At 38.1% G+C, this 26,669-nt stretch overlaps 1 protein-coding gene across 1 annotated transcript in view; it reads right to left on the minus strand.

Moving 5' to 3' along the window:
• Window positions 1-514: 514 nt before the first annotated feature.
• RERG (RAS like estrogen regulated growth inhibitor) overlaps window positions 515-26,669 on the minus strand; it is a 115,233-nt gene continuing 89,078 nt past the window's right edge. The window contains exons 3-5 of the mRNA XM_015061745.3: window positions 14,714-14,770; window positions 3,821-3,894; window positions 515-2,249 (exon numbers count right to left, since the gene is read on the minus strand). Coding sequence (XP_014917231.1) covers window positions 1,842-2,249; window positions 3,821-3,894; window positions 14,714-14,770 — 539 coding nt within the window. The 3' untranslated portion in view covers window positions 515-1,841. The remainder of the gene's footprint in view (window positions 2,250-3,820; window positions 3,895-14,713; window positions 14,771-26,669) is intronic.

The raw sequence follows: 26,669 nt of genomic DNA on the forward strand, positions 1-26,669 counted from the left end.
AATTGTGCCAAGTTATATGCCCAGCTTCTATATAAATATTTCCTAATGAATGAATGAAATCATAAATGAAGCAAGTCTTCCCTACATTTTCTCCTTCCTGTGTCTTAATTCCCACAGCTCCAGAATAAGAGCTCTATGTCATTTTACTAATATTGCATAGTGGAGAATAGTATGGGCTCTACAGTGTCACTGCCTCTCTGGGTTCAAATCCTGACTCTACCCACTAAATAGCTGTGCCGTCATTTTTTCTCAGGGCTCAATGTCTTCATCCCTGCAATTGTGATCATCGTAATATCTCTTGCATAAGGTATTTGAGGAGTTGATAATACATAAAGTGTGTAAAATAACACCTAAGCATTCTAAAACAATAGCTACTATTATGAACAGGAGCTTGTTTTGTATATCACATTCACTGCTGCATCGACCCTGCAATTCGATTGTCTTTTCAAGCCTTTCCTAAAATTACAAACTTTTCATGTTATCACAAGAAAGACTGCTTGGATGTGACAGAATGTGAAAATTATGCTTTTTATTATATCACATAAAATAGTTACACCAAATTGTCCAAATGCATTGGTGAATTAAAGCCTTCAACTCTTACAAATTTTTATACATATACTTATGCATTTATAAATACACACATATGTAAAAGATATATATTTTCTTCTAAAATAAAGTGCCCAAATTTTGCTATATGGGGGCATAATAGGGAAAAAAGAGTCATAAAGTTTTATCAGTTATAGACCTTACCTTCACAATATAAGAATCTGTTTTATACACATTTATTCAGATATAGTGAATTTCAATCACTCATTCTTTTCTGAATTCTAAGTGAATCAACTTATCCTAAAAATTAGAAGAAGTCATGTAGCCAATTTAATGAATCAGAGGCTAATTTTTCTTACTGGCATTAGAGCATTGGCTCCCCCAATGGAAGGTTGGTTCAGCTTCATTCTTACTTTTCCTGTTTTTTGCACTGTTGTCTTTCTGCTAAGATGACAAGCAGAGAGACAAATGAATGGGACATCTCTAATCTAAATCCTTTAGTAGCATTCCATAAAGTCAGGGTTTGGTGAAAAGACTCCTAAAGTCTTCACATTGCCCTGGGCTTTGTGAGAAATGGCCCAGCAGGCTCTGAAGATCAATTCTGCCTCTCTTATGCTGAAATCTTACTGAAGCCACACAAGAAGCATCAGAGTACGATGATCAATGGCCCATTGAGAGAGCCCGCTCAAACTGAAATGGAACTCTACTACGGTGGAAAACTGTGAGAACACGTTTGGGTTTAAGGACAAAATAAGGGTTAAAGAAAAACTAGACAATTGGAGATCATTCAGAAAATCCTCTTTTCAAAAAGGAACCAGGGCTCTATTCCCTGCTCCACTACCTCAGCTACTCTTCCTGGGTTTTTACTGGATCTTCCATTACCTTAGACGTTTAAGATGATCATTTGCAGTCTTTGACAAAGAATGGAATTTAAAAATGCCTTTGAAAGCTTCCAACCTATTGAAGCAAGGTGAAGATGTCTAAAAATAGTGTAATATGAGCCCAGCCATTTCAGAATCTCTGGTGATTATAGGTTCAAACTGCAATAGAGTGTATCTTATTCAAGCAGGAAAGGGAGACATTATCAGCACTAAAATTGCATAAAACACCCTATGACTTCTCAACATCCAGGAAGCCCGGGAACAATGGGAAGCCCAGGCATTTCCCAGAGTCAGCACAAGGAATGGAGTATTTTCTTTTATTTTTTGGGAAAACGGGTGGGGGGGAAGAGGGCAAGAAAGTGTTTCCAATAACCTGACTCACCTCCGTAGGGGCTTTGCAAGAACAGTGCTGCCTTAACTACTGATTTTGGTGAGCATCTTGTTAATGGCTTGCTTGACATGCGTGGTGGAGCTGCGTCGCCTCGTCTTGCCCTGGACCATCCTCCTGCGACGCACCTCTCGACACAGCTCATAGAATATCTCGGTGATGTTCCCTTCTCCAGTGCAGGCAGAACACTCATAAAAAGCACATGCCAGTTCGGTGGCCAGCTTCTCCCCTTCTTCTGTACTAACCTGTCTGGAGTGGTCCAAGTCAGCTTTGTTTCCAACCAAGATGAGAGTCACATTCTTGGGCTTCTTGACCTCATCCAGGATGTTCTTAAGTGGCAGCACTTCCTCAAAACTTCCTCGGTCAGTAATGTCATAAACCAGCACAAAGCCTTCTCCCCAACGCATGTGTCCTTCCCTCTGAATCGTGTCTTCCTGTTGACAAGAAAACAATGGCAGTTGGGAGAATTAGAAGTAATCACCATGTATAGATGCGGCTAATGCCAATGGTGATTCCTTAATTACTACTCCATGTCATTAAAATTTCTTGATAGTCTGCCTGTACAAGCTTACCTTCTACTCCAATCACTTTGGAATAGAAGCATTACTTACTCATAGCAAGATATGTTGGGGAACTAAAAACGTACTTAACTGCATAGACCTTTAACTTTCTGCTTCTAATTTTCTTCTTGCCATATCATTAAATCCATAATTACAAGAACTATAAAGAAATTATCTTAGTTGAACACACTGCCTCTAAGGCTTTTCATCACAAAGAATTGGCAAATAGGTAACAGACAAGTAGACATTACCCCACCCTATAGAGATCAGATTTAGAGGCACAGCTTAGTGAATGGTTTTGATTTTGTTTTTTGCTTTAATCTCTTTGTCTTTGGCTTATAGACAATTAGGCACCAGGGACAGAAAAACAGTGAACAAATGGATAGAAAGTCAAACTCAAAGCTAGGGGCTTTGGGCTTTTTTCTTTTCTTTCTATCTTAACACCACAGAAATATTATAAAGTCCCAATAATGATAGAAATTCATTTCAAGTGGTTTTCTAAGGGGATGATCACTCCTTCTTAGGAAAGTAGCATGTATGATTTGAAAATGCATTGCCCTCATGGGCTCAAATAACCTTTGCAGACATGTAATTCCCTGTCGCCTCTTTCTAGAATCAGGGCTGGGTGGAAGGGAAAAGATAAAAAGGAGGTGATGGTGAGAAAGAAAAGTGTATAGCTAGTTACAAGAACATTTCTTGGATTAAACAGTTTAACTCAAGTCTTCTTTGGGTCATAGGTCACTGATGAAGCACCATGGAATGCGTCAGCTTCCTAATTTTCATTCTTAGTGGTCATTCTTATTCTTGGGAACGAAACCTATCCTATGAACCCGTCTGTAATCTCAGAACATATGGACATCAGAGCAAATTTATATTAGCTTCCTTTTTAATGGATTATTATTGTTCAATTATGTGGCTCAAATTTTCAATAGGATATGGTGAGGTCTGGAAAGAATATTACAGGAGAGATTCCCAAAATAAAGTATTCTGAAAAAATATTCGGAGGTTATATAAGTTTGGAACAGAATAGCTACCGAAACTCTTAAGGATTCATCATACGTTAAGGCATACTAAAGGCTCTGAGAACTACTCCAGTAAAAATATCTGCTTCACTCTATCAGAGCATTTCAAACACTTAACCATGAATCTATTAATATCTTGCCATCCCCCAAAAATATATGTTGGTAATTCTATTCTGGATGACGTCATGTGAATGTTATTTTCAACCTCCCCCAACCCCTGAAGTACTGGGCAATTTATATAAGGATGCATACACAAGCTGTTGCAAATACGTTAATATACAAATAACTAGATAATTAAAGAAAAAAGTCTTTAGGCATCATTAGTTAATTGTAGGAAAGTATCTTAATTTTGTTTATAGAATGCACATACATGTATCATTTTTATTTAATACAGAAAACATTTTAGCTGAACCCTTTATTCACCTGACCAGCAGTATCTAGTATCTCCATGGTGACAACTTCATCATCAATGTTTGCTTGGTGTCGGTAGGTTGATTCTGAGGGAATGAGCAGAAAAAAAAAAGAAGAAGATAAAAAAGTAAATAAGTGCAGGATTTAATTCGACCTTTAGTCACAGAAGTATGTCTGTTTATTTGGCATAAGGAAATGTGCATCCTGGAAGGAGAGGATGGATGTCTAAGAATGTGACACTTCTGTACTCTTTAAGATCCTGGAAGTACAGGGTCTCATCAGGGAGCCACAGACTTTCAGGGTATAGCATGGGAGAATCTCTTTGTCTCTTCACTCACTGTATTCTCCTATCCGCTCAGCTTTCTGATGATCTCTTCCTCCTACAATAAGGCTTCCACATCCTAGACTGAGAAGGTGATTCCCACAAAACACATTCTGTCTTGATACTCCTAAAATCCAGTTTCTGGAAATCACTTTTAATTACTGTTCCTGACCAAGTGACATAAAAGCAGGAGCTGTTCATTTCTTTCAAGACCTCAACCCTGACAATGCAATAGACATTAGAGGATGTGGATAGCCATCCATGTAAAAAAATACCGTTTAAAGCTATGAGAAACCCTTGTGGCAGTAGAAGGAGATTGGACCCCACATTTGGGGGTTGTGAGGAAAGCAGAGGAAGGCTGGGCCACAGGGATGGAGACACAAGAAAGCAGAGTTCTCTTGCTCTTATTACCTCTTCAAGGTAGAAAAATAACAGCTCAGTACCAGCTGAAGGCTGGTAGGTTAATATCAGAGTGGCCGGTCCCCAAGCTCTACTGGGGTGAGGAGAAGTTAGGAGAAGTGAGAACTTTGGGTGGTCTGAGTGTGCCTTTCACCACATGAAATTTAAACCAGAGATTAAAATAAGTACCACCTGGTGCTGCTCTGTATGAAAACTAGAACAGTTAAAATAATGAAGTCAACAAATGTTTGACCGAGCTGAAGGCCAGGTTGGGAAACTCTTCCAGAAGATATCAGTAAATGATAAGAAGAAGAAAAATGTAAAGTTAAAATATAAGAGTGGTGGATAATAGATCTAGACATGTTATTATCTCTTATAAAATGAGCCTCAAAGAGAATAAAACATATGGGGGGTGGGGGATGGGGGTAAACATATATGAGGCTGTAATACCTGAGAATTTCTAAGATAAAAGACATTGAACAGTTCAAAAGGACAAAAAGGGCACACAAGAGGAAAAGCCCCACATATAAAACAATTTTAGAAAAATTTAGGGATATCAATGATACAGAAAAATTTTAAAGGCTCTAGAGAAAAAAGGCCCATCACTTACAAAAGGACTTGACTCAGATTGATATTAGACTTCTCACCAGTAAAACTGAATTCAAGGTCCCAATGGAGTAAAACAAAGGAATAAAACCACATTGAAAGTCATTGAGAACTACTATTCTAGATGCCACCAATATATCAGGGTGTGAGGGCTGCGGAGAGACAAGAGGCATATTTGAATGAGCTAATGTAGTTGTCTTACTCCCGAAGATGACATCAATAAATAAGAATAGGAAAAAAGTGAGTTAAGTAGTCAACTCAACATATCAGAAGAGGAACATAGAATAAATCCAAGAAAATATGAGGAAAGAAATAAAAGAGAAAAAAGTGCAGAAGAAAAAATTAGACAAGGTTAACAAACCAAAGCATGAGGCTTGAAAGGATTAAAAAAAGAGGGGGGGGGAGTAGAGATAAAAAAAAATGTGGCAACACTGACTAGTAAATTGAAAGAGAAGGAGTAATCAAACAAAATTTGGCATAAAAGAAGAAATAACTACATATTCTGATGAAATGAAAATACAATAATATTATGAACTGTATACCAACACATTTCAAACCCTGATAAATTCTTGGATTAAAAGATGCACTGATGGGTGCACTGAGAACTACAGCACTTAAGTTGATCAATAACCAGTAAATAATTTAGACGTTAATTGTAGATCTCTTCTAATCATGAAAAGCAACTGCATCCAATTGGTTTTAAAGGAGATTTCTAGAAACATTAAACAAGTTGTTCTTGAAAATAGAAAAGGATATCTATCCAATTCCTTTTATGGGGCATATGCTGACTCTAATAAGTATTACAAGAGTAATAAGAGAAAAAATAAAATAAAATCATAGGTTCACTTCATTCTTGAACATTGATTCATAAATTTTTTTAAGTTTTTTTTTTAAGTTTATTTTTTGAGAGAAAGACAGAGAGATAAAGACAGAGAGCAAGAGCAGGGTAGGGGCACAGAGAGAGAGAGAGAGAGAGAGAGAGAGAATCCCAAGCAGGCTCCATGCTATCAGCGCAGAGCCTGATGCAGGGCTCAATCCCACAAACCATGAGATCATGACCCAAGCCGAGATCAAGAGTTTGATGAGCCACCCAGACACCCTAGAGTCATGAATTCTAAATAAAATATTATCCAATGGAATCTAACAGTGTAATAAGAAAAGTATATCACTGATCAGTTAATTTCAAAAATGCAGGGTGTTTAAAATCTATCAGTGCAATTTTTTTCAGTTTTTATTTAACCAGTTAGGTATACACCTGGTGCTCATCATAAGTGGACTCCTTAGTCCTCGTCACCTATTTCACCCATCCCTCCACCCACCGCCCCCCCCACTAACCATCAGTTTGTTCTCTATAGTTAAGAGTCTATTTCTTGCTTTGCCTCTCTACCCCTCCCGCCCCCATCATCATTTGTTTTGTTGCTAAAATTCCACATATGAGTGAGATCATATGGTATCTGTCTTTCCCTGATTGACTTTTTTCGCTTAGCATGATACTCTCTAGCTCCAACCACGTTGTGGCAAATGGTAAGATTCCATTCTTTTTTATGTCTGAGTAATATTTCATTGTATATACATACAACCTCTTCTTTATCCATTCATCAGTTGATGGAAATTTGGGCTCTTTCCATAATTTGGAGAGGTTTTTTTAATATTTTTAATGTTTATTTATTTTTGAGAGAGAAAAAGAGACAGAGAGTGAGCAGAGGAGGGGCAGAGAGAGAGGGAGACATAGAATCTGAAGTAGGATCCAGGTTCTGAGATGTCAGCACAGAGCCTGATGCGGGGCTCGAACTCACAGACTGTGAGATCATGACCTGAGCCAAAGTTGGATGCTTAACCGACTGAGCCACCCAAGTGCCCCCAAATTTGGGTATTGTTTCTATACATGCAATGTAATACATTGAAGCACTAAAGGGGAAAAAAAAAAGCACTAGAATAAAGAACCACATGATTACCATCATAGGAAGATCTATAGCACAATGAAGTTTATATAAATTTAAAGTATATGGATACACACAAAAAATACCTTTTTCAAAAAATATGTAATACTTAGTACATACTGCTTGCCATTTGAACATGAATTATTCTAATGCTTTACTCATATTAATTCATTTAATCTTCACAAATATCTCTGTGGTAGGTATTACTGTTACCTCCATTTTACACAAGGATACTGAGGCACAACAACATTTAATAACTTGTCAAAGGTCACACAGGGATAAGTGGTAAGTAAGTGGTAGCATTGGCCTTGAAACTCAGGAAGACTGCCTTTGGAATTTGGCTTCTACCACTATGTAAAGTGCCAAACATATTAGATTATACACCTATGGGAAAGAGGAGGGCAATGGTGTCAAATGGGAATGCCAGAAAAAGAAAGTGAAAGAATATAAACAATATAGATAATAATAGAAATATAATAATACCTAATACATACGATATAATTATGTAAACATAATATAAATAATATAAAGGCTTCACAAGCACATGGATACAGCAGTATGATTAATTTAATTCTTTACACCTCAACTATCCAATTCACCAACCAATCGACCAACCAACCAAATAAACCTGCAGGTTTCTCTCTCAACAGGGTAACCAGTGAGCCATTCCTTTTATTTATTTGTTCTTATCTCATTTTTCTGACTTTCATTTCTTTATCTCATCAACTATTTTACAGTTCTTTTGGGACCACAGTTTTTTGCTACTTTGCTACAAATATATCGTCCTACCTAAAAATACAAACTGCAGAAAGGAGGCTTAACTAAGTGGCATAACCTAACCTTCTACCTGCCATCAGCCTGTGTCATGATCATTGCCATAGGCATGGCACATAACTGAAGTCTTTTCTGAACAGTAAAATGCAAATTTTTAAAAATATTTATTTATTTTTGAAAGAGAGACAGAGTGTGAGCAGGGGAAGGGCAGAGACAGAGGGAGACACAGAATCTGAAGCAGGTTCCAGGCTCTGAGCTGTCAGCACAGAGCCTTTTGCGGGGCTCAAACTCATGAACCGTGAGATCATGAGCTGAGCCGAAGTCGGATGCTTAACAGACTGAGCCACCCAGGCGCCCCTGAATAGTAAAATTTTAAAGTGAGGTTATGTTTGGGGTGCCTGGGTGTCTGTTGAGCATCAGAGTCTTGATTTCAGCTCAGGTCATAATCTCATGGTTATGAGATCGAGCCCTGAGTGCTGAGTGTGGAGCCTGTTTAAGATTCTCTCTCTCTGCCCCTCCCCTGCTCAAGTGCGTGCGCTCTCTCCCTCTCTCTCAAAAAAAAGTGAGGTTATACTTAATATATTTTAATAAGCATATTTTGCAGCATTATTATTCTCTTGGAATAGGTAATCCATACGTGGTATGGACAATGGTTCTCAATTCTAGAACATTTCATCCCCCTACTCTTTATGTTAAATGGGAGGTTATTCTTTTGTATAATTTACTGCTCTAAAATACCATTTACAGGAGCATGTGGGTGGCTCAGTGGGTTAAGCAGCAGTCTTTGGCTCAGGTCACAATCTCGAGGTTTGCGAGTCAAGCTTCCGGTGGGCCCTGTGGTGACAGCTCAGTCTGGAGCTTGCTTTGAATTCTGTATCTCCCTCTTTCCCTGCCCCTCCCCTGCTTTCTTTGTCCCTCTCTCTCTCTCAAATAAATAAACAGTAAAAAATTAAAAAAACACCATTTACAGCAACTACTCATGTATGAATCTTCTCTCAATGATTTCCTTTTGCATCTTCAGTGCTCCAGCTTGAGGAAGAGAGGCCCAGACAGCAGCATGCATGCTAGGATCTATGTCCTTTCTGTCTCTCCTGCTACTGTTCAGTGGTGGCCTTTGTGCTACCTTCCTTTTTAAAAGGGCTGGCATCCACCCTGGGGCCTGGAAAACAGAGTTCTGGGCCCTCTTCCATCTCCTTACACCATAAGTTGCCTGACAGACAGGGACATTTTTCTCTGTTGCTTCCATGATAAATAGGATATGTGTTTCAACCACAGAAGGCCACAGTAGGGGGGAAATAAAATATAATGAAAATTGTATGGAGCTGTGCGATTCTTTGGCTGTTTGTTAGCTAAAACGAAAGTGATGAAATGCAGGAAATGAGGGAATGTCTGTCACAGACACAGCAGCGGGGAGCGACAGTGATTTCATCTAAGCTGAATACTGGTTTTATGCCATTTTGAGCCTTCTCTCTTTAAGCCTCTTCTCTCATTAGAAACACATATCTTCACGTAAACAGCGGAAGTATAGCCCACACAGGCGAAATGTACATCTGTGTGCTAACTGTAATGAAGATATAATTCTAAAAAATGTACTGAGCACTTTTTGGAATTAAACTCCACTATGCATTTTAAAACGTAAGAGACAATGTGTATCTGTGTGGAGGTTGGACACACTTTTCATTTTGTTCATATTAACTTAAAATGTAATTTTGAGTCTTTTTTTCTTTTCTTCCTTTTTCTTTTTTCTTTCAGAGAGAGAGTGTGTGTGCATGTGTGCACGCAGAGAGCAGGGGGGCAGAGGGAAAGGGAGAGAGAGAATCTTAAACAGGCTCCACACCTCGTGTGGAGTCTGACTTGGGGCTTGATCCTATGACTCTGGGAGCATGACCTGAACCTAAATCAAAAGTCAGAAGCTCAACCAACTGAGCCACCCAGGCACCCCAAGTCTTTTTTTCCCTTTTAAAGGGAAGCGGGGGGTGATTATTTTTTTTTAATTTTTTTTAACGTTTATTTATTTTTGAGACAGAGAGAGACAGAGCATGAACGGGGGAGGATCAGAGAGAGAGGGAGACACAGAATCCGAAACAGGCCCCAGGCTCTGAGCAGTCAACACAGAGCCCGACGCGGGGCTCGAACTCACATACCGCGAGATCGTGACCTGAGCCGAAGTCGGACGCTTAACCGACTGAGCCAACCAGGCGCCCCAAGGCGGGTGATTATTTAAGGCATATATCTAAATGAACCAAAATATCATATACTATAACACCAATTATTAGTTTCAAGATGAAATTAGGCATATTAAAAATTATATCTGAGTTTCATTGTATATGAACTGCATTCAGCAACATTTTTATAAATCGAAGTATATTTTGTATATTCTAAGAGAAATTGATGCTCAGAGGGACGTCGTATATGGTTAATCCTTTTACCAATTTAGCTTTTTGCACATTTCAACGTATTAAGATGGACATGTAGCCAGCACAGTAACAACAGCAGTTAGTAATGTTTTGATTTATGCTACAATGGAAATTGTACTGACTTGAGTTCCATTATTTGACTTGAGTTCTATTACTGGTCTAACCACAAACTAGCCACATAATCTTGGATAAATTTACTTCACTGGCCTTGTTTCCTTATTTGTCAAACGATGATCTTTAAGTTCCTTGCTGAGCCGATATTAAATAGTTCCATGAGTCGGCTAAGCACCTCTGCCTTAGTATCCAGTTGAGTAAATTTGTTCCGGGTGTGCCTCTCTCTTGGATAAGCCTTTCCAAACAGAGGGTAGTGCAGTGCAGGAAGGAAGAACCAATCACAAAATCAAAGTGCCAATGGATCTGTCTGCCAATTCCTACCCTCATTCCGGTCTGAGCCTTTACTAATGACACAGAGAGCCCTGTAATCCATTCAAATGGAGTAGGGTGCCTCCAATACAGTAGTCGTAGCAGTAAGTGCTGACGAATAGTTTCTCTTCCTCTCCAAACACCCCCCAACACACACACACACACACACACACACACACACACACACACACCCCTACCTATACACACCATCTCAGCCTTTACCGTATTCTCTGGCACGATCAACACTCTCAGAGGGTAATACGACTCTCAGAAGTAGGTATTCAGTTCTTGCTGGGGAACTAATCAGAACATGGACCGTGTTGTTCTACAACTAGAATATTACAGTCACCACCATCAGGGTTTTTCCTGGTCAGATGATTCAAGTCCCAAATCTCACAGGCTGCAGTGCTGGTTTTCAAATGCTATTCCTAGGCCAGCTCTGGTCTCTGACAAAGAGTTCACTGATCCCACAGTGAAATAAAAACAAATTAAGGAAAACTAATTTCTTAGGTTATATCCTCCAAAAAAAATTGGATGTTAAAGGTATTCGCTGCTTCTATGAAATGCAAGTGCAAATAGAATCTGGGTTTAGTTCTCTCTCACCCTCTGAGCCTTGCTTACATCCCTAATTGGAGTTCCTATGAAAATCCTTCTCCTTAAAAAAACAAAAAGTGGGGTGCCTGGGTGGCTCAATCAGTTAAGCATCCGCCTTCGGCGCAGGTCATGATCTGGCGGTTCATGGGTTCAAGCCCGTGTCGGGTTCTGTGCTGCCAGCTCAGAGCTTGGAGTCTGCTTCGGATTCTGTCTCTCTCTCTTTCTCTCTCTCTCTGCCCCTCTTCCACTCACACTCTGTCTCTTTCTCCTTCAAAAATAAATAAATATTAAAAACAATTAAAAAAACAAAAAGCAAAACCTACTGAAATCTAAAAGTCTGGGACTCATTTGCTAGTGTACTAGCAAATCTATTCTTCATAGATTTACTTCAGAGCAGTAGATATTATTCCAACTGGGTTAATATGTGGAATGGTGTTCATAGTCTTCAGCTTCTCATGGGGCAATAATTCTGTTACAGGTGGAAAAAATTGCACTATTAAACATTTTTTCCCTTTCTTTCTCTTATTGAAATATAATTAACATACAGTGTTATACCCCATGGTTTTGAGGAAGGCTCTGAATTCAGAATTCAAGACTGGTTTTTACAGATATGCCACTTTGCTTTTTAATGGTAGCTTTCCCTTTTTGGTGGTGGTTTTGAAACTCTATGACAAAATGTAGTGAAGTCCAGGACGTGCTTGATTCATCTTGAATCAAATAGATGGGGGGCTCCTGTTAGCTAGAACACTGGGGACTTCTACCACACAAATACACACACATGCACACACACACACACACATCAGTTTCCAGGGTGAGTTTGTAAAACTCTCACCTGGGAGTGAGTCATATGCCTGGTACTCCCGAAGTCTGATCAACGCTTTGTTGCTTAGCAGCTGAAATCCTTTCTGAACAGTACAGTACAAGGTCACTCAATAAAGTTTCATTGTTCTTAGTGAAGGAGGTCTGCATTATAAATAACTGATACAGGCAGATTTCTATTAACAGCAGTTGTTTTTCAGAATGAATAAAAGAAAAGGGAAAATGGTTCACCTAAGACTAATGTAAAATAGTAACATTAGTTACTGGAACATATTCAGAGAGGTAAAAAAATTTATGAGATCATTTTTCATAAGTTTCATCTTTTGTTGAGATACACTGGGATTGGTAAATAAGATTAGTATTTTTCTACTGAACGCCCATAGCCATTAAGAGTCTCCGAACTACAATCTTTGTAGAAATTATGTAAGTAATAAAAATGTAAGAGTAAGCATTTACTTACGTGGGACAAACAATACACAATTGTTTGATATTTTAAAACCAAGTGTGTTCTTGGTCCAAATACATCCTCTTAAGATTAGATTGTGGCTATATCCAAAACATTTTAAAAATTATTGATGTTTAAAAACTATTTAATAGCCAAAACAGAGAAGTAAAGATTAATAAATGTAGAGGCATACTATTAGATTAAAAAAAAAAACAAAACAAAACCCTGAATCCCATAAGGATGTGAATCTTCTCAAAGTAATTTATAGTTTTAATGCAATTCTAATCAAAATCATATCATGTTATGATAGAGTTTTTAAAATTGGCCTGGAAGAATAAACTAGAAATACTGGCCAAGATAATTTTGTATAAAGTTAAAGAGAGAAGATTTTCCCTCCTGTGTGTCACAATGTGCTAAAAAGCATACAGTTATCAAGAGTGCGGTACTGGGGATAGATATGAAAAGCAAATCTAGAACTGCAGCCTAGTGTAAATAATCCAGTGTATTAAAAAAAACAAAAACAAAAACAAAAACAGCTTTGAAAGTAGTGGGGAAAGGTGGGGACCATTTAGTAAACAATAGTAGGAAAGTTTGTCAACTATTTGGAAAGATTGTTTGATCTTCAGTGTGTACTTCTCACTAAAATAAGTTCCAGATAGATTAAAAAGTTAAAAAATAAGTAAACTATAAGATCACTCTGTATTCCTTCTCAGTCCAGTCTTCCTTCATAGTACTTATCACTATTCATTGCTTGTTTATTGACTCTTCTGTCTTTACTAGACTGTTAGCTCAGAAAAAGCCACAGGCTTAGAAAAAGCCACAGGCTTTCTCTTTCTGCCTATTGGTTTATCTTCACCACCTAGAATAATATATATGGCATTATATATATATGTCGTATATAATATATATGACATAGGAGGCATTTAATACTTATTTGTTGAATGAATGAATAAAATCAATGAAAGGAGGCACAAAGGGAAGCCCAGTGTGGGGCTCAAACCCACAACCCTGAGATCAAGAGTTGGATGCCCTACCAACTGAACCACCCAAGTGCCCCAAGAAGGCTGCCTTTTAACTTGAACATATGTATGTAGGGGCGCCTGGGTGGCTCAGTTGGCTACGCGGCCGACTTCCGCTCAGGTCATGATCTTAATGGTTCGTGGGTTCGAGCCCCGCATCGGGCTCTGTGCTGACAACTCAGAGCCTGGAGCCTGCTTCGGATTCTGTTTCCCTCTCTCTGCCCTCCCCCACTTGTGCTCTTTCTCTGTCTCTCATAAATAAATGAACATTAAAAAATTAAATTGAACATATGTCAGCTTGGAGTGATAACCAAAACAAAACAAAATGAAACTTTCAAAAGAGGAATATTCTTTGCCCGTTTCACTATTCTGAGCGAGGCCAGCTCAACCTGGACACTATGCCTGGTAATCAAACAATGGATGTACGTCTCTCCTGTCTCTGGATCAAAGTAACAACTTTTACAATACCAGCTGGGCTCCTTGAAGCATCAGAAACAAAACTCAAAGGATTCACGCAGAATAAAATCTGAAGCTTAAATTAGAACCCATGGATTGTCAGCATTATTTTGAAGATGGTAACTGAATAGGTATCTGATATGTTTTGGACAATTTAAAAAACACCATGAATGGTTCATACATCAATATTATGGCTACTTTCAACATCCACAGATACCAGTTTTGCTACCACTTTTTTCTTTTTTAAATAGGCTTTGATCAGATTCACTGGAGAGAAATATGGTTTATTTTTATGTTTTCCCAAAATCAGCATTCAGAAGGCTTCTTTTATTGTAATACTCTCCTCAGCATGCCATTCTCTTCCACACCAGATTAGCCTGTGCACTGTGGCATCCTTCTCCCATTAAAACGATGCTACATTTCCAACAGATGGACATCATGTTGTACCCACTCCCTTCTTGTCCCCAGTTTGACCTGATTTCTTCATGTAGGCATGAAAATCCTGCATGGTTCTAAGCATGGAGAGCAGGAGACACATGGCTAGCTTCTTTAAAGACTTCTTTGCATGATTTGATAAGGCACTTCCTAAACACCTGGTAGGTGCTTCAAAAGGTTGCAACAGAAAATGTTATTGTCTCTTTTGGGTCATAAACTTTGAGTGGAAAGGAAGAGGAAACAAACTTTGACTTACCAAGAGTGGGATCATATTCCCAGATGAAGCGCTTGGTCAGGAATCTCACTACAAGAGCTGTGGAAGAAAAGAGCAACATTTCAAACAAATTTGTTAATTTCCTTATAGTTCTTATCCTTGTATGGAAAGAGAAATCACCCAGACAACTATATGTGCTTTATAGTTCTTGGCATATAAACCCAATCCATTCATTTATGTTTATTCAGATGCTTTTTCTATTTCATATTGTGGCCTAAAAACTGGTATAATGTTTTAATGGCGCATTAACCAACAGGCTAGATTTGTTCTCTTAGTTATAGGATAAAAACAAACAAACAAAGAAAAGACATCACAATTTGAACATGCCCATATATAAAATTTTTAGCAGAACAATGAATTTGGACGTAAAGTGTCACAATACAGGCATCTGAAGTTTTGAATATTGCTAACAATTGAGAAAGGTGAGTTGAAATCATGATTTTTAACTGCAATGAAAGATCATTAGCTGGTAACTGGTATTATTAAAAAAACAGATTTTCAAAATTAAGGATTTTATTAGTACTCATTAAAGCTCATCAAAGGTAACACTGATGAAATAACACAGTCAGAGTTAGGGTATGGAACTGGGCTAACACTTCACTTACATGATCTCAACCCTTACCTCCTCCCTATGAGTCAGATACTGTGATTATTCCCATTTTTCAAATAAGGCAACTGAGGCTCTGAAAACTTAACAAATTTAACTGAGCTCACTGAGCTAGTTAGTGGCCAAGTCAGGATTTGAGTCTAAGCAGTCAACTTCCAAAGCCTGTGATTTATCTATTGTTCTAAACTAAATATGAGGCCTGGGCCATTTAGAGAATACTTGACTGGAAGCCCATGACAGAAGGAGAGGTGGCATAATTGGAGGAGGCTCTATTGTCCTTAAAACCTGATGGGACACATGCTCAACATTTTCCTATAGGTGTAGCGAAAGCAGCGGCTTTTAATCTTCTTAAAAACATTTTTTTTTTTTTTTTTGGAAAGGGGTATCACAGACACTTTGAAAATGGAACGAAAGCTTGGAATCTTTTCCCCGGAAAAATGTATATACACACATTTTGTCAGATAATTTCAGCAGCCTCGTGAGCCCTCTGAAGACCTTTAGTGGTCTTCCTGGGAATCTCACTGATCCTAACAAAAGTATCAATGTCTATCATATTTTATAGTCAAAAAAATATCTATTATGAGAATATTTTTATTTTTACTGAAATGCCCTGTATGTAGTAACCCAAAGCTACTCCTTGAAGAAATACAACTAGTCAGCTGGTATTGCCATCAGTCTGTCCTTTGTCTGTTGCCACTGTTAGGATCAACAGAAGTCTGTCATCCCTACCATAGTGCCTTATGTGAAAGATCACAGTGCAATTTGCAATGAGAACCTCAAAACAGAACACAAACATATGTGGCTTGGCTGGAGCCTGAAAGTACAATGTTTTTTCTAATTACAGAGTGTGAGTCTGAATTTAAGCCAAAATATTTGCAGTGCCTAAAGTAGCAAGGCCACTGACCCTATAATACTTCCCACAGTAAGTGTACTTGTGGGTTCATCTGCAATTTTCAGAGTCTGTCACTGTTCACTCTCTTGAGGATGCATTTTTTTGCATGTAAGAAGCAGTAAGCAGTAGCCAATTATTTTTCTGTTTTTAAATTAGCACATTAGTAAACATAACTGCCTGTACTATTGAGTTTTACCATTTGTTAGAGTTATGTAGTTTTAACTCGAAAGGTTTGGACCAGAAAAATTCATTCATCTGACATCCTGAAGCAATGAGGTATTAAAATTAATCAAGTTTCACATAGCTGAAGTTTGAACTTCCCTGATTCTGAGGCCACTTAAACTTTAATTACTTCTCAATGAAATCTTTCTACAATGCATTAGGCTTTCCATTGCCTTTCAAAACCGAGTATATTGAACATAACTGAATCATTTGAAAATGTCTGGATCCTAGTTAACAACCTGGATTAGTGCCCTGTGCAGTTACACAGCAATACTTTGAGAAGCCGAAGAATGGTCAAGGCAGCACAGCTCAAGAGTGCTAGGGCTTAAATGGTTTTAGTTTTTGAATATATGTATTCATACACACACACACACACACCTTTTTTCCTCCTTCGAAAACAATGGCTTTCTCTTTTTGCCATGGTCACTGAGACCACCTCCCATAACCAACCCATCTGTATGTCTCCTTTGTGACTTTTATCATTCCAAAGACTGATGAGCCACATGAATGAGCCTGTTAGAATTTTTTCTCATATTAGAATAAATTAGCTCTGGGGTTGGATCCTAAGGAAGCTGTTCTATGAATACAAAGAGGATTCTGGTGACCTTTGAGATGTCATGTTTGTTTTTGAGAAGCTGCTCCTGCTGGCTGCTGGGTTATTGGCTCCGTTTCAGGAAGGTACTTTCCAATGGGGCAGTGTTGCTAGGCTTAATCACTGATATCAATCTAAATATTTCTAATATTCTTTTTAAGAGATGAACATTATTATTTGATGGCTATTTTGACAATAGGATCATATGTTTTTTTAAACAAAATTTAGTCTATTTCTAATACAGCAAAAAACCCCAGCAAAACCATACTGAAAAACTGACATGCCTTATGTTTATTCTTGGAAGACGTATTTTTATCTCTCTTACACAGATTATTCATGGAAAAGACAAATGCACTGTCTGTATTTTTAAGTTTTAAAAAATATTTTAATTTCAAATTGTCAGTCTAAAGAATGAAAATAATGTTGTATACGTGGAAGTGATAGCTGTTAAAGTCTTGATTACTTACTTTGTTGTTTGAGGTGCTTAAATAACATTCACCACCTACTGATGTAACCATCAATCTTCAGTATTATTTACCCACAAATTTGATTAGAATTTTATTAGGGAATATAACTTTTACGTGGGACATACTTTGTAGGTCTCACCTCCTCCATCACTACCACTCTCTCATCACATGCTTTCACCTGTTAACGATAATGCAATTGTTTCCTTGGGGTGTCCCTCCTTCAGCCATATCCCTAGAATTCCTTTAAACTACTCTCTATGCAGCAGCCAATGTTTCTGCTAAAACTTAAGCCATCTCATGCCACATTTTTTCCTCAAATTCTTCTTGACCTCATCTCACTGAATAAATACTTACTGAGGGCCTACTCTGTATCAGGTTCTGTTTCAGGTGTTTGGAATAATCCAATAAGCAATTCAAAGATCTCTGACTTTACAGAGCTTATACTCTACCAGGAGGAGACAGATAAAAAATAAAAATAATAAATACGTTACATAATACATTAGAGGTAGTAAGTGCTATGGGAAAGGAAGTAGAACAAGGTAAGGGTATTGGCATTGGGGTAGGAAGATGTAAGAGTTATTATTTAAGATAGGGTGACCAAGATAATCCTCATTGAGGAGGCGGTGTAAGAAACAGATGAGAGAAGATTTCTGGGGGTAGAGTGTTTGAAGGAGAGGGAGAAGCCAGTGCAAAGGCCCTAAAGCAGGAAGGCATGCTTGATATGGTCAGGGAACAACAAGCTGACCCACTGGTGTGGCTAAATCAGAATGGCAACAGTGAGTGGAATAGGAGATGAGGTCATTTCTTGCCACTGTCCCAGTCAGACATTCCATAAATCTACTATTACTATTGTTAATATCCCCACCACTACTAATAATAATAGTGATGATAAAAACAACTGAAATGCTATTTTACTATTATCATTATTTTATTATTATTATCATTATTATTATTATTTTACTTGATTCCTTCTTTAGAATGTATATTCATAAGGGCATTACATTTGTTTGATTTATCACTGTTCTCTAGTATCTGGAACAGTGTCTGGCACACAGTAGACTATAAAATACTTCTTAAATAGATGAGAAAGATTGATCACTTCAGGTCACAGCTCACTCTTCTTAACAGTTAAACAATAACCAGGCATTGAGAGAATAAGCAGAAAAAACAATCCAAGAGAATTCACAACAGAACCATGCCATCTTTCTACGACTTTTTCTTGAAAGGTGATATTAACATATAATCTGAATGCCTTCTAATGGCTATTCCATGATCCTTCTACAAATTATACTTCTGGAGTTTACTCAAATGGTTAATACAAAATGGATTTACTTTTCTTTTGAATACCTGGTCCTCTTTATCCCAAGTATCCTGAGCAAAGGTTTTCTTTTGATGCAAAAGGGTGGTTTTGCTAAACTTTATTTCCACTGGCAATCTGATATAAGATCTTGTTTTCCCTGAAGTTTTAAGATTGGTTGCAGTTAAGTTTCTGCATTCTGAAATATCTGATTTTCTTCCCATTGCCTTGAAAACCTACCTTTCCACTGAATAGGTGAACATGTCTCAAAGTCGATCTAGAGAAGAACATTTTGCCTAATTTATAACCAACATGAATAATTCTTCATTTTATGTGGTTTATTTTTTATATTACTGGAATTGCATTTCATGATTACCTATGAAAGCTGGTTTTAACAAAATGGAAAATTCACGAAGTAGAATTTAATCCAACGATAATATTTCATTTATAAGCAAATGCTAAAAGGCATTATTTCTACATTAAAATAGTTATGTCATTTCAAAATAGATTAACAACTCTGGTCTAGTTATTCAAAATAATTTCTGATGTCATCATCAAGATGAGGAGGACATTGAAAGTACCAACTTTCGTGATCAGAATAATATTTTAAAATGAAAATTCAATGGATATGATCCGTACAGTAGATCAACTTTTGGAAATGAACTTTTTTTTTTTAACATTTATTTATTTTTGACAGAGCGTGAGCAGGGGAGGGGCAAAGAGAGAGGGAGACACAGAATCAGAAGCAGGCTCCAGGCTCTGACCTGTTAGCACAGAGCCCTATGTGGGGCTCCAACCCACGAACTGTAATGGTGAACAGTGTGATTATGAGATCATGACCTGAGCCAAAGTCGGATACTTATCGGACTAAGCCATGCAGGCGTCCCAGAAATGAACTTTTGAGGTAAATGAAAACTAACACACACGATATTCTTTTGCTCTTAAAGACATTTAAAAATATACTCTAAAGATTCCAATAGAGCTTTCAATCGTTACTTTTTACTTACATTTACTTTTTTTAATGTTTATTTTCATTTTTGAGAGAGAGAGAAAGAGCATGAGCCAGGGAAGGGAAGAGAGAGATGGGGACAGAGGATCTAAAGTGGGCTCTGTGCTGACAGCAGAGAACCTCAGGCGGGGCTTGAACTCACAAACGGAGAGATCATGACCTGAGCTGAAGTTGGACATTCAACCCACTGAGCCACCTAGGTGCCCCTAGGCCCAAATTCTTAAACAAAATTCTTGTTACATCATTATTTTTCACTTATATCGTTTATGAAATAACCTGAAATAACCTGATTAACAATGTATATAATACAATTGTTCCGTGGCTACTTAAGCATATATGACCGCCTAAGTATTTGTGATTATTGTTCTTCTCTATAGGTCCTTTAAAGAAGTATCCTTACTGTAAAAATCTAGTCCTTTTGTCTGAAGGGAACATCCATGTCTTTTCACTGATGTGTACTGAATGCTCTATCAGTTAAAGTAGTTTCCAGTTACCTGTCCTCTCCAAACTTCGGCTTTCTCATCTGTAACAGATGGCTAGCCACCTTGTGGGTCAGAGTTGATTCCTTTCCTTCCTCTGATCCCCACAGACCTGTGCAACCTGAATTTCAATTACTTTCAGTAACACTCCTTATGCTTACGTCAGCCCGGCAGACTGACTGTACTACTTAATATCATGCACATTCAACTCCTAACGCATCTAATGATGTTGTTACCTCTGCCTCGAAGGTCCCTATCCAACTAATAAAATCCTAATCATTCTTCAAAATCTAATTCAAATATAACCTCCTTTGTGAAACCTTTCCTTTCTTTCTATTAGTTATTGCTGCTGAACAAATCTATCTCAAAACTCAGCAGCACGCAACAATAAGCATTTATCATGGGAAAATTATAATAGGCTTATGGAATTGTGGTCGACTGATTGTTCTGGAAAAAGCCTGCTAGACATGTTTCAAATGGCCAGTTCAGATATTTTTTTAAGACAGGTAAAGAATCTGTGGTTCAATTAAGTACTTCAAAGAACTTCATCACCTGAATTCCTTTTGGATTTTATCTATAATCCTGATAACACACCCAGTGAAAACCATTGATTTAATGCAGATTCAAAGATTGTGCTTGTTATCTACTACATTCATATCATAATGAAAAGTTATTATGAATATATATTAAGTGATGTGTATGGTTTTCATTCTGTAACCTGCAGAACCTTCATAAAAAAATACACAGTTACTTTTTTTTTAAGTTTATTTTCAGAAAGAGAGAGAGAGAGAGACAGAGAGAGAGAGAGAGAGAGAGAGAGAGAGAGAGAGAATAAGTGGGGAAGGGGCAGAGAGAGGCAGAGGGAGAGAGAAAATCCCAAGCAGGCTGCAGCTCTCAGCACAGAGCCTGATGTGGGACTTGATCCCACGACCCTGGGATCATGACCTGAGCCAAAATCAAGAGTCTGATGGATGCTTAACTGACTGAGCCACCCAGGTACCCCATATATAGTTACTTTTAAGTTGTAAGGTAATGAACTAGTCTTTAATGACCTTCCATAGGAGTGTGCTAAATTCAGAACAATTATGTCGCAGAGTGTCAATTATTCTGTGAAAATATTTTTGTTACAGGAAAAGAAGGCAAATGTGGACAATACAGTCATAGTCCACTATCGGTTGTAAGTATGTTCACAACTTGTTTTTCAAATTTTTTCTCTTTTTTTACAACAAAATTTTTCAATGTTTCATAGAATTCTTAAAGCTTGAAAACTATATGGAAACATTATAATAAACTTACACAGCATCCTAAACGTGAAGCTTCTCAAAATTATGCTGCAGCTGGGAGATAGAGTAGCTCTCTCACTGTCTTCTCCCCCTTTCTACTTCAGTACAGAATTTACAGAATCTTTACTTGGCCAGCAGAAAACAAGAGGCAATGGTGTGTATTCCTAAGCCAACACGGGTGGCCAAATCAATAGTAAATTGCTTTCAGTTTGAATTTTATGAATGTCACAATCAATAATGTATTTGAAAAATAATGAACAATACAAGGGTGAGAGAGTTTAATACAACTTGGGAATTGTTTTTCTCACTTCATTAAACACTGATGTGCTTAAGCAATATCATAAACATTATGACGGGAAAGCATTTAAAAATAATGCAGTATTGTTTGTATCACTATCCACGTTCATCTGTTGAGAATGCACTATTAGGTCGGGTGTTATGCCATATCTTTACATACATAGTTGACCCTTGAACAACACAGGTTTGAACTGTGTGGGTCCACTTACGTGCACAGTTTTTCAATAAATACAGTACAGTACCATACATTTATTTTCTTTGCCTCATGATTTTTCCAATAACATTTTTTCTTTAGTTACTTTATTGTAAGAATACAATACATGATATGTAACATACAAAATATGTGTTAATTGACTATTAATGGTATTGGTAAGGCTTCTGCTCAACAGTAGACTATTAGTAGTTAAGTTTTGGGGGAGTCAAAAGTCATATACAGACTCTCAACTGCATGGGGGGGTGCTTAATGTCACTAACCCCTGCGTTATTCAAGGGACAAATGTGTGTCTTTACCCTTCATTGTCCTATAGCACCGAATATATGTATATGTATATACTTAGGCCTATGTATATGTATCTGTGTGCAATAACAAAGAAAATGAAGCTCAGATTATTTACATTTCTTCCTCAAATATGTGTGCACCCTGGTCTGATCCCAGGAACCACATTCTTTCCTTTTTTTTTTTTTTAAATGTCTATTTATTTCTGAGACAGAGAGAGACAGAGCGTGAGTCGGGGAGGGGCAGAGAGAGAGGGAGACACAGAATCCGAAGCAGGTTCCAGGCTCCGAGCTGTCAGCACAGAGCCAGACGCGGGGCTCGAACTCACAAACCGTGAGATCATGACCTGAGCTGAAGTCGGTCGCTCAACCGACTGAGCCACCTAGGCGCCCCATCCACATTCTTTCAGTGACTCACCCTGACTCATTTAATAGAATCTTCTTTTTTTACAGGTGAGAAATTTGTCATCAAACGGCCTACAATTCCTGGTTATATACTCCTCTCCTGTTATTAAGCTCTTAATTTGAAAAATTTGGGAGTGAAAATTGCATATACTTTACATATAGGGTACTACTTAAAAATGTTTATTTAGAGAGAGAGAGAGGGCATGTGAGCTGGGAAGGGGCAGTGACAGAGAGGGAGAGGGAGAGAGAGAAAATCCCAGGCAGGCTCCACACTGCCAGCTCAGAGCCGGAGGCAGGGCTCAATCCCACCAACTGTGAGATCATGGCTAGAGCTGAAATCAAGAGTCCGGATGCTTAGCCAACTGAGGCACCCAGGAGCCTCGATATAGGGTCCTTTGATTACGCTACTTCATTACAAAAGATTAAAATCAAATCTCTGGCAAAAATAAAGCCTGAAGTGTCTCTAGGAAAAAAATGACTTTCTAGACATAAGCTTCTGAACATTCATGAGCTTCTTTTATTGCCTCCATGTGGAGCACTAAACACTATTCATTCTGTAATCCATGGTGTATAAAACCGTATATAAGACATTGTAATCATCCTCATGATGCAGCTTTGCTTCATCATTTCAATGTAGTTGACTTTATGTTTCTTTAAGGTGTCTTTTAGGATCTATTACTATTATTTTAAATACAAGGCAAGACCATAGCTTCTTTCGGGTGCTCCATAAATACTGTCAGGCTCATCTCCTTTTTAACTTGGCACCCCTGAAAGTCCAAATATGCTAAAAATGAGTCAGCATATTAAGTAGGAGATAGAACTACTTTGGTAGATCAAAGAAAGGGGCAAAGACTGATGAATTTAGAAAGCTGCAGACTCACAGATAGTGTTACTATTCACCGCATTTCGATCTGTGGTAACTAGTGAAGGACCACCTCCTTTAAAGTCTTCCCTGGCCTTCCCCAACCATTAATCACTCCTTGTATGACATGAAATTGTCATTTGTTTCTTCTCTATTATAGGACAACTATAGAACAACTTAGGCAGCGTGCAACTGCCTTATAAATATGAAGTTATATTCCTGTATGTCTTACAGATTCTGAGATTGTAGCCTTATTCATCTTCATCTCTGGTGGCTGGCACACTGCCTGATATGTGACATGTGCTCAATAAATATTTGAGATATAAACGAGAAAACAATTAAAACCTGGATAAATTATTTGACTCCCATATTACCATTGTACTTAGGTCTGTACTCTAGGGTGTCTTTATTATTTAAAAAACACGTCCCTTGAAGGAACTTCCATTGACTATCCATTGATGGACTGAAAAGGGCAAGATTCACCAAATTTGTGGAACCAAGAATCCATATACAGTAAAACCCTGGTTTGCAAGCACAATTTGCTCCAGAAACTTGCTTGTAATCCAAAGCACTTGCATATCAAAGCGAATTTCCCCATAAGAAGTAACGGAAACTCAGGTGATTTGTTCCACAACCCAAAAGTATTCATATAAAAATGATTACAATACTATGCTATAATACAAAATAATAAAGAAAATACAAAATATAAAGTAAGCAAATTAACCTACACTTACCTTTGAAAACCTTCGTGGCTGGTATGAGGGAGACCAGAGAGAGGAGGGTTATTGTGTAGGATGACCTTCACTATCACTAACAGATGTTGACTACAGTACAGTATGAATGAACTCTTGTCATATACTGTATTTAATGTAACTGGCAATAAGGCCACAGAGGAAAAGGTCTATATCTGTAGGCAGCCCGGCCTACAATGAAGTGAAGCATTCCTAAGGTTACTCTTGTATGGAAAAGTAACGGACTGTCCAAAGGTGTTTGTTTTGTTTTGTTTTGTTTTTCAACGTTTATTTATTTTTGGGACAGAGAGAGACAGAGCATGAACGGGGGAGGGGCAGAGAGAGAGGGAGACACAGAATCAGAAACAGGCTCCAGGCTGTGAGCCATCAGCCCAGAGCCTGACGCGGGGCTCGAACTCACGGACCGCGAGATCGTGACCTGGCTGAAGTCGGACGCTTAACCGACTGCGCCACCCAGGCGCCCCCATAGGTGCTTTGAAGTGACAAAAAATACACTAGTGCCAGTTGTGGGTACCTTCCAATGTTCTGAAAAATTACTGATTTCTGCCAAACACCGTGGCCTGAGACAGAGCGTCCAAACATGGGAGATGATCACCCACCATCCCATAGCGAAAGACAGAGAAAAGAACCATGGCTCACTTGTGATCATGTGATGTTTGGTGTCACATACGACTCAAGGCATCGCTCCTTTATCAAGTTGAAACTTAACAGAAATGCTTGCTCATCTTTCATAACACTCGCAAAACAAGTTACTCTCAATCCAAGGTTCTACTGTATTAGTGATATTAGCTCTTGGATTAAAAATGTATATACTCTTCAAAAATAACTTTAGGCTTGGGGTGCCTGGGTGGCTCAGTTGGTTAAGCATCCAACTTCAGCTCAGGTCATGATCTCACAGGTTGTGGGTTCGAGCCCCATGTCGGGCTCTGTGCTGACAGCCCAGAGCCTCAGAGCTTACTTCAGATTCTGTGTTTCCCTCACTCTGCCCCTCCCCCACTCATGTTCTGTCTCTCCTGTCTCTCCCTCTCTCTCTCAAAAATAAATAAACATGAAAACAGTTTAAAAAATATCTTTAGGCTTTAGTTATGTTCTAAAATCAAACATGAATGGGAATTCTGGAATGCTAAATATCAGAAGGGGAGTTTGTACTGAAGTTTGTATTGAATACTGACTATGAGCTTATTTATTTCTCAAAACACTCTTAAAAGTAGGAATTAATAGTCCTATTTTACATATAAGAAATCTGAACTGAAAAGTAAATAAACTTGTCTATTTTACAAAGCAGTGAAGTGACAGATCTGAGATTGAGCCCAGGTTTGTATACTTTAAAACTCATTTTCCCCCAATATTCAATACACACCACTATATTTTAATATTTCAATGGATATGATATAATTCTGAATGGCTGATAGTATTTTCCAGATGAGCATACTTTTTATGAAGAGGCATGCTTTGAAAAGCACATTTTTTGCTCATGACTAGATTTCTTCATCCTTAGTGGAGGGAACATCCATGACCAGAAATCATGGCAACACAGAGAGAGAATGTGAATTTCAAGAAGGAAACTCTTATATAAATAAGATTTTTGTTTTTCTCTTGAGAAGGTCTTTAAGGATGCAGCAAAGGAGGAAAACAAGTAGATAATGAAATAGACATAAAGTGGAATGTGATAAGCAACTGTTTCCTCACTAGTTTCCTCAGTCATTAGCAAGTTCATTCTTTCAGCAACAAAAAGCAGAATGTCAGGAACCATTTTAGGCAAAACGGCAAAAAAATAAGATTCAGTTTCTATTCTTTAGGAGATGAGAGTTTGGGTCTTTGCATCTTTCAGGAAAAATAAAAAAGATCGGGGGGGGGGCGGAAAACACTTGTGTTTTGTGGAAGAGAAAATGTAATAGACAACATCAGGGTGGTATGTATAAAGCATCAATCCTATAACTACATCTGTTCCATCTTAGAGACAGCCAACCAGAAGGTTTACTTAAAATATAAGAGGAAGTTCAGTTTCACTTTCTTTGCTCTGTCACCTAGACCTCTATTAGCCTCCTGTCAATCAAAACTCTGAATCAAATTTCCCTATTCCCCCACCTCCTGGGTCCAACACTTCTGTTCCTTCATACTTTATTCCTGGGTCTTTCCTAAACCACCAACCCCCAGGTTCATGTTCTTACTTTTAACAGTCCTCTCTTTTCTGTGATTATTCTAACCTCTTCTAAGAAACATGGGCCATTTTGCCTGAAATCAAAGTGAACTATGGAGATCTTGGCACTGAGGCCTGG

The sequence above is a fragment of the Acinonyx jubatus genome, chromosome B4 (genome assembly GCF_027475565.1).
Source record: "Acinonyx jubatus isolate Ajub_Pintada_27869175 chromosome B4, VMU_Ajub_asm_v1.0, whole genome shotgun sequence".
NCBI lineage: Eukaryota > Metazoa > Chordata > Mammalia > Carnivora > Felidae > Acinonyx > Acinonyx jubatus.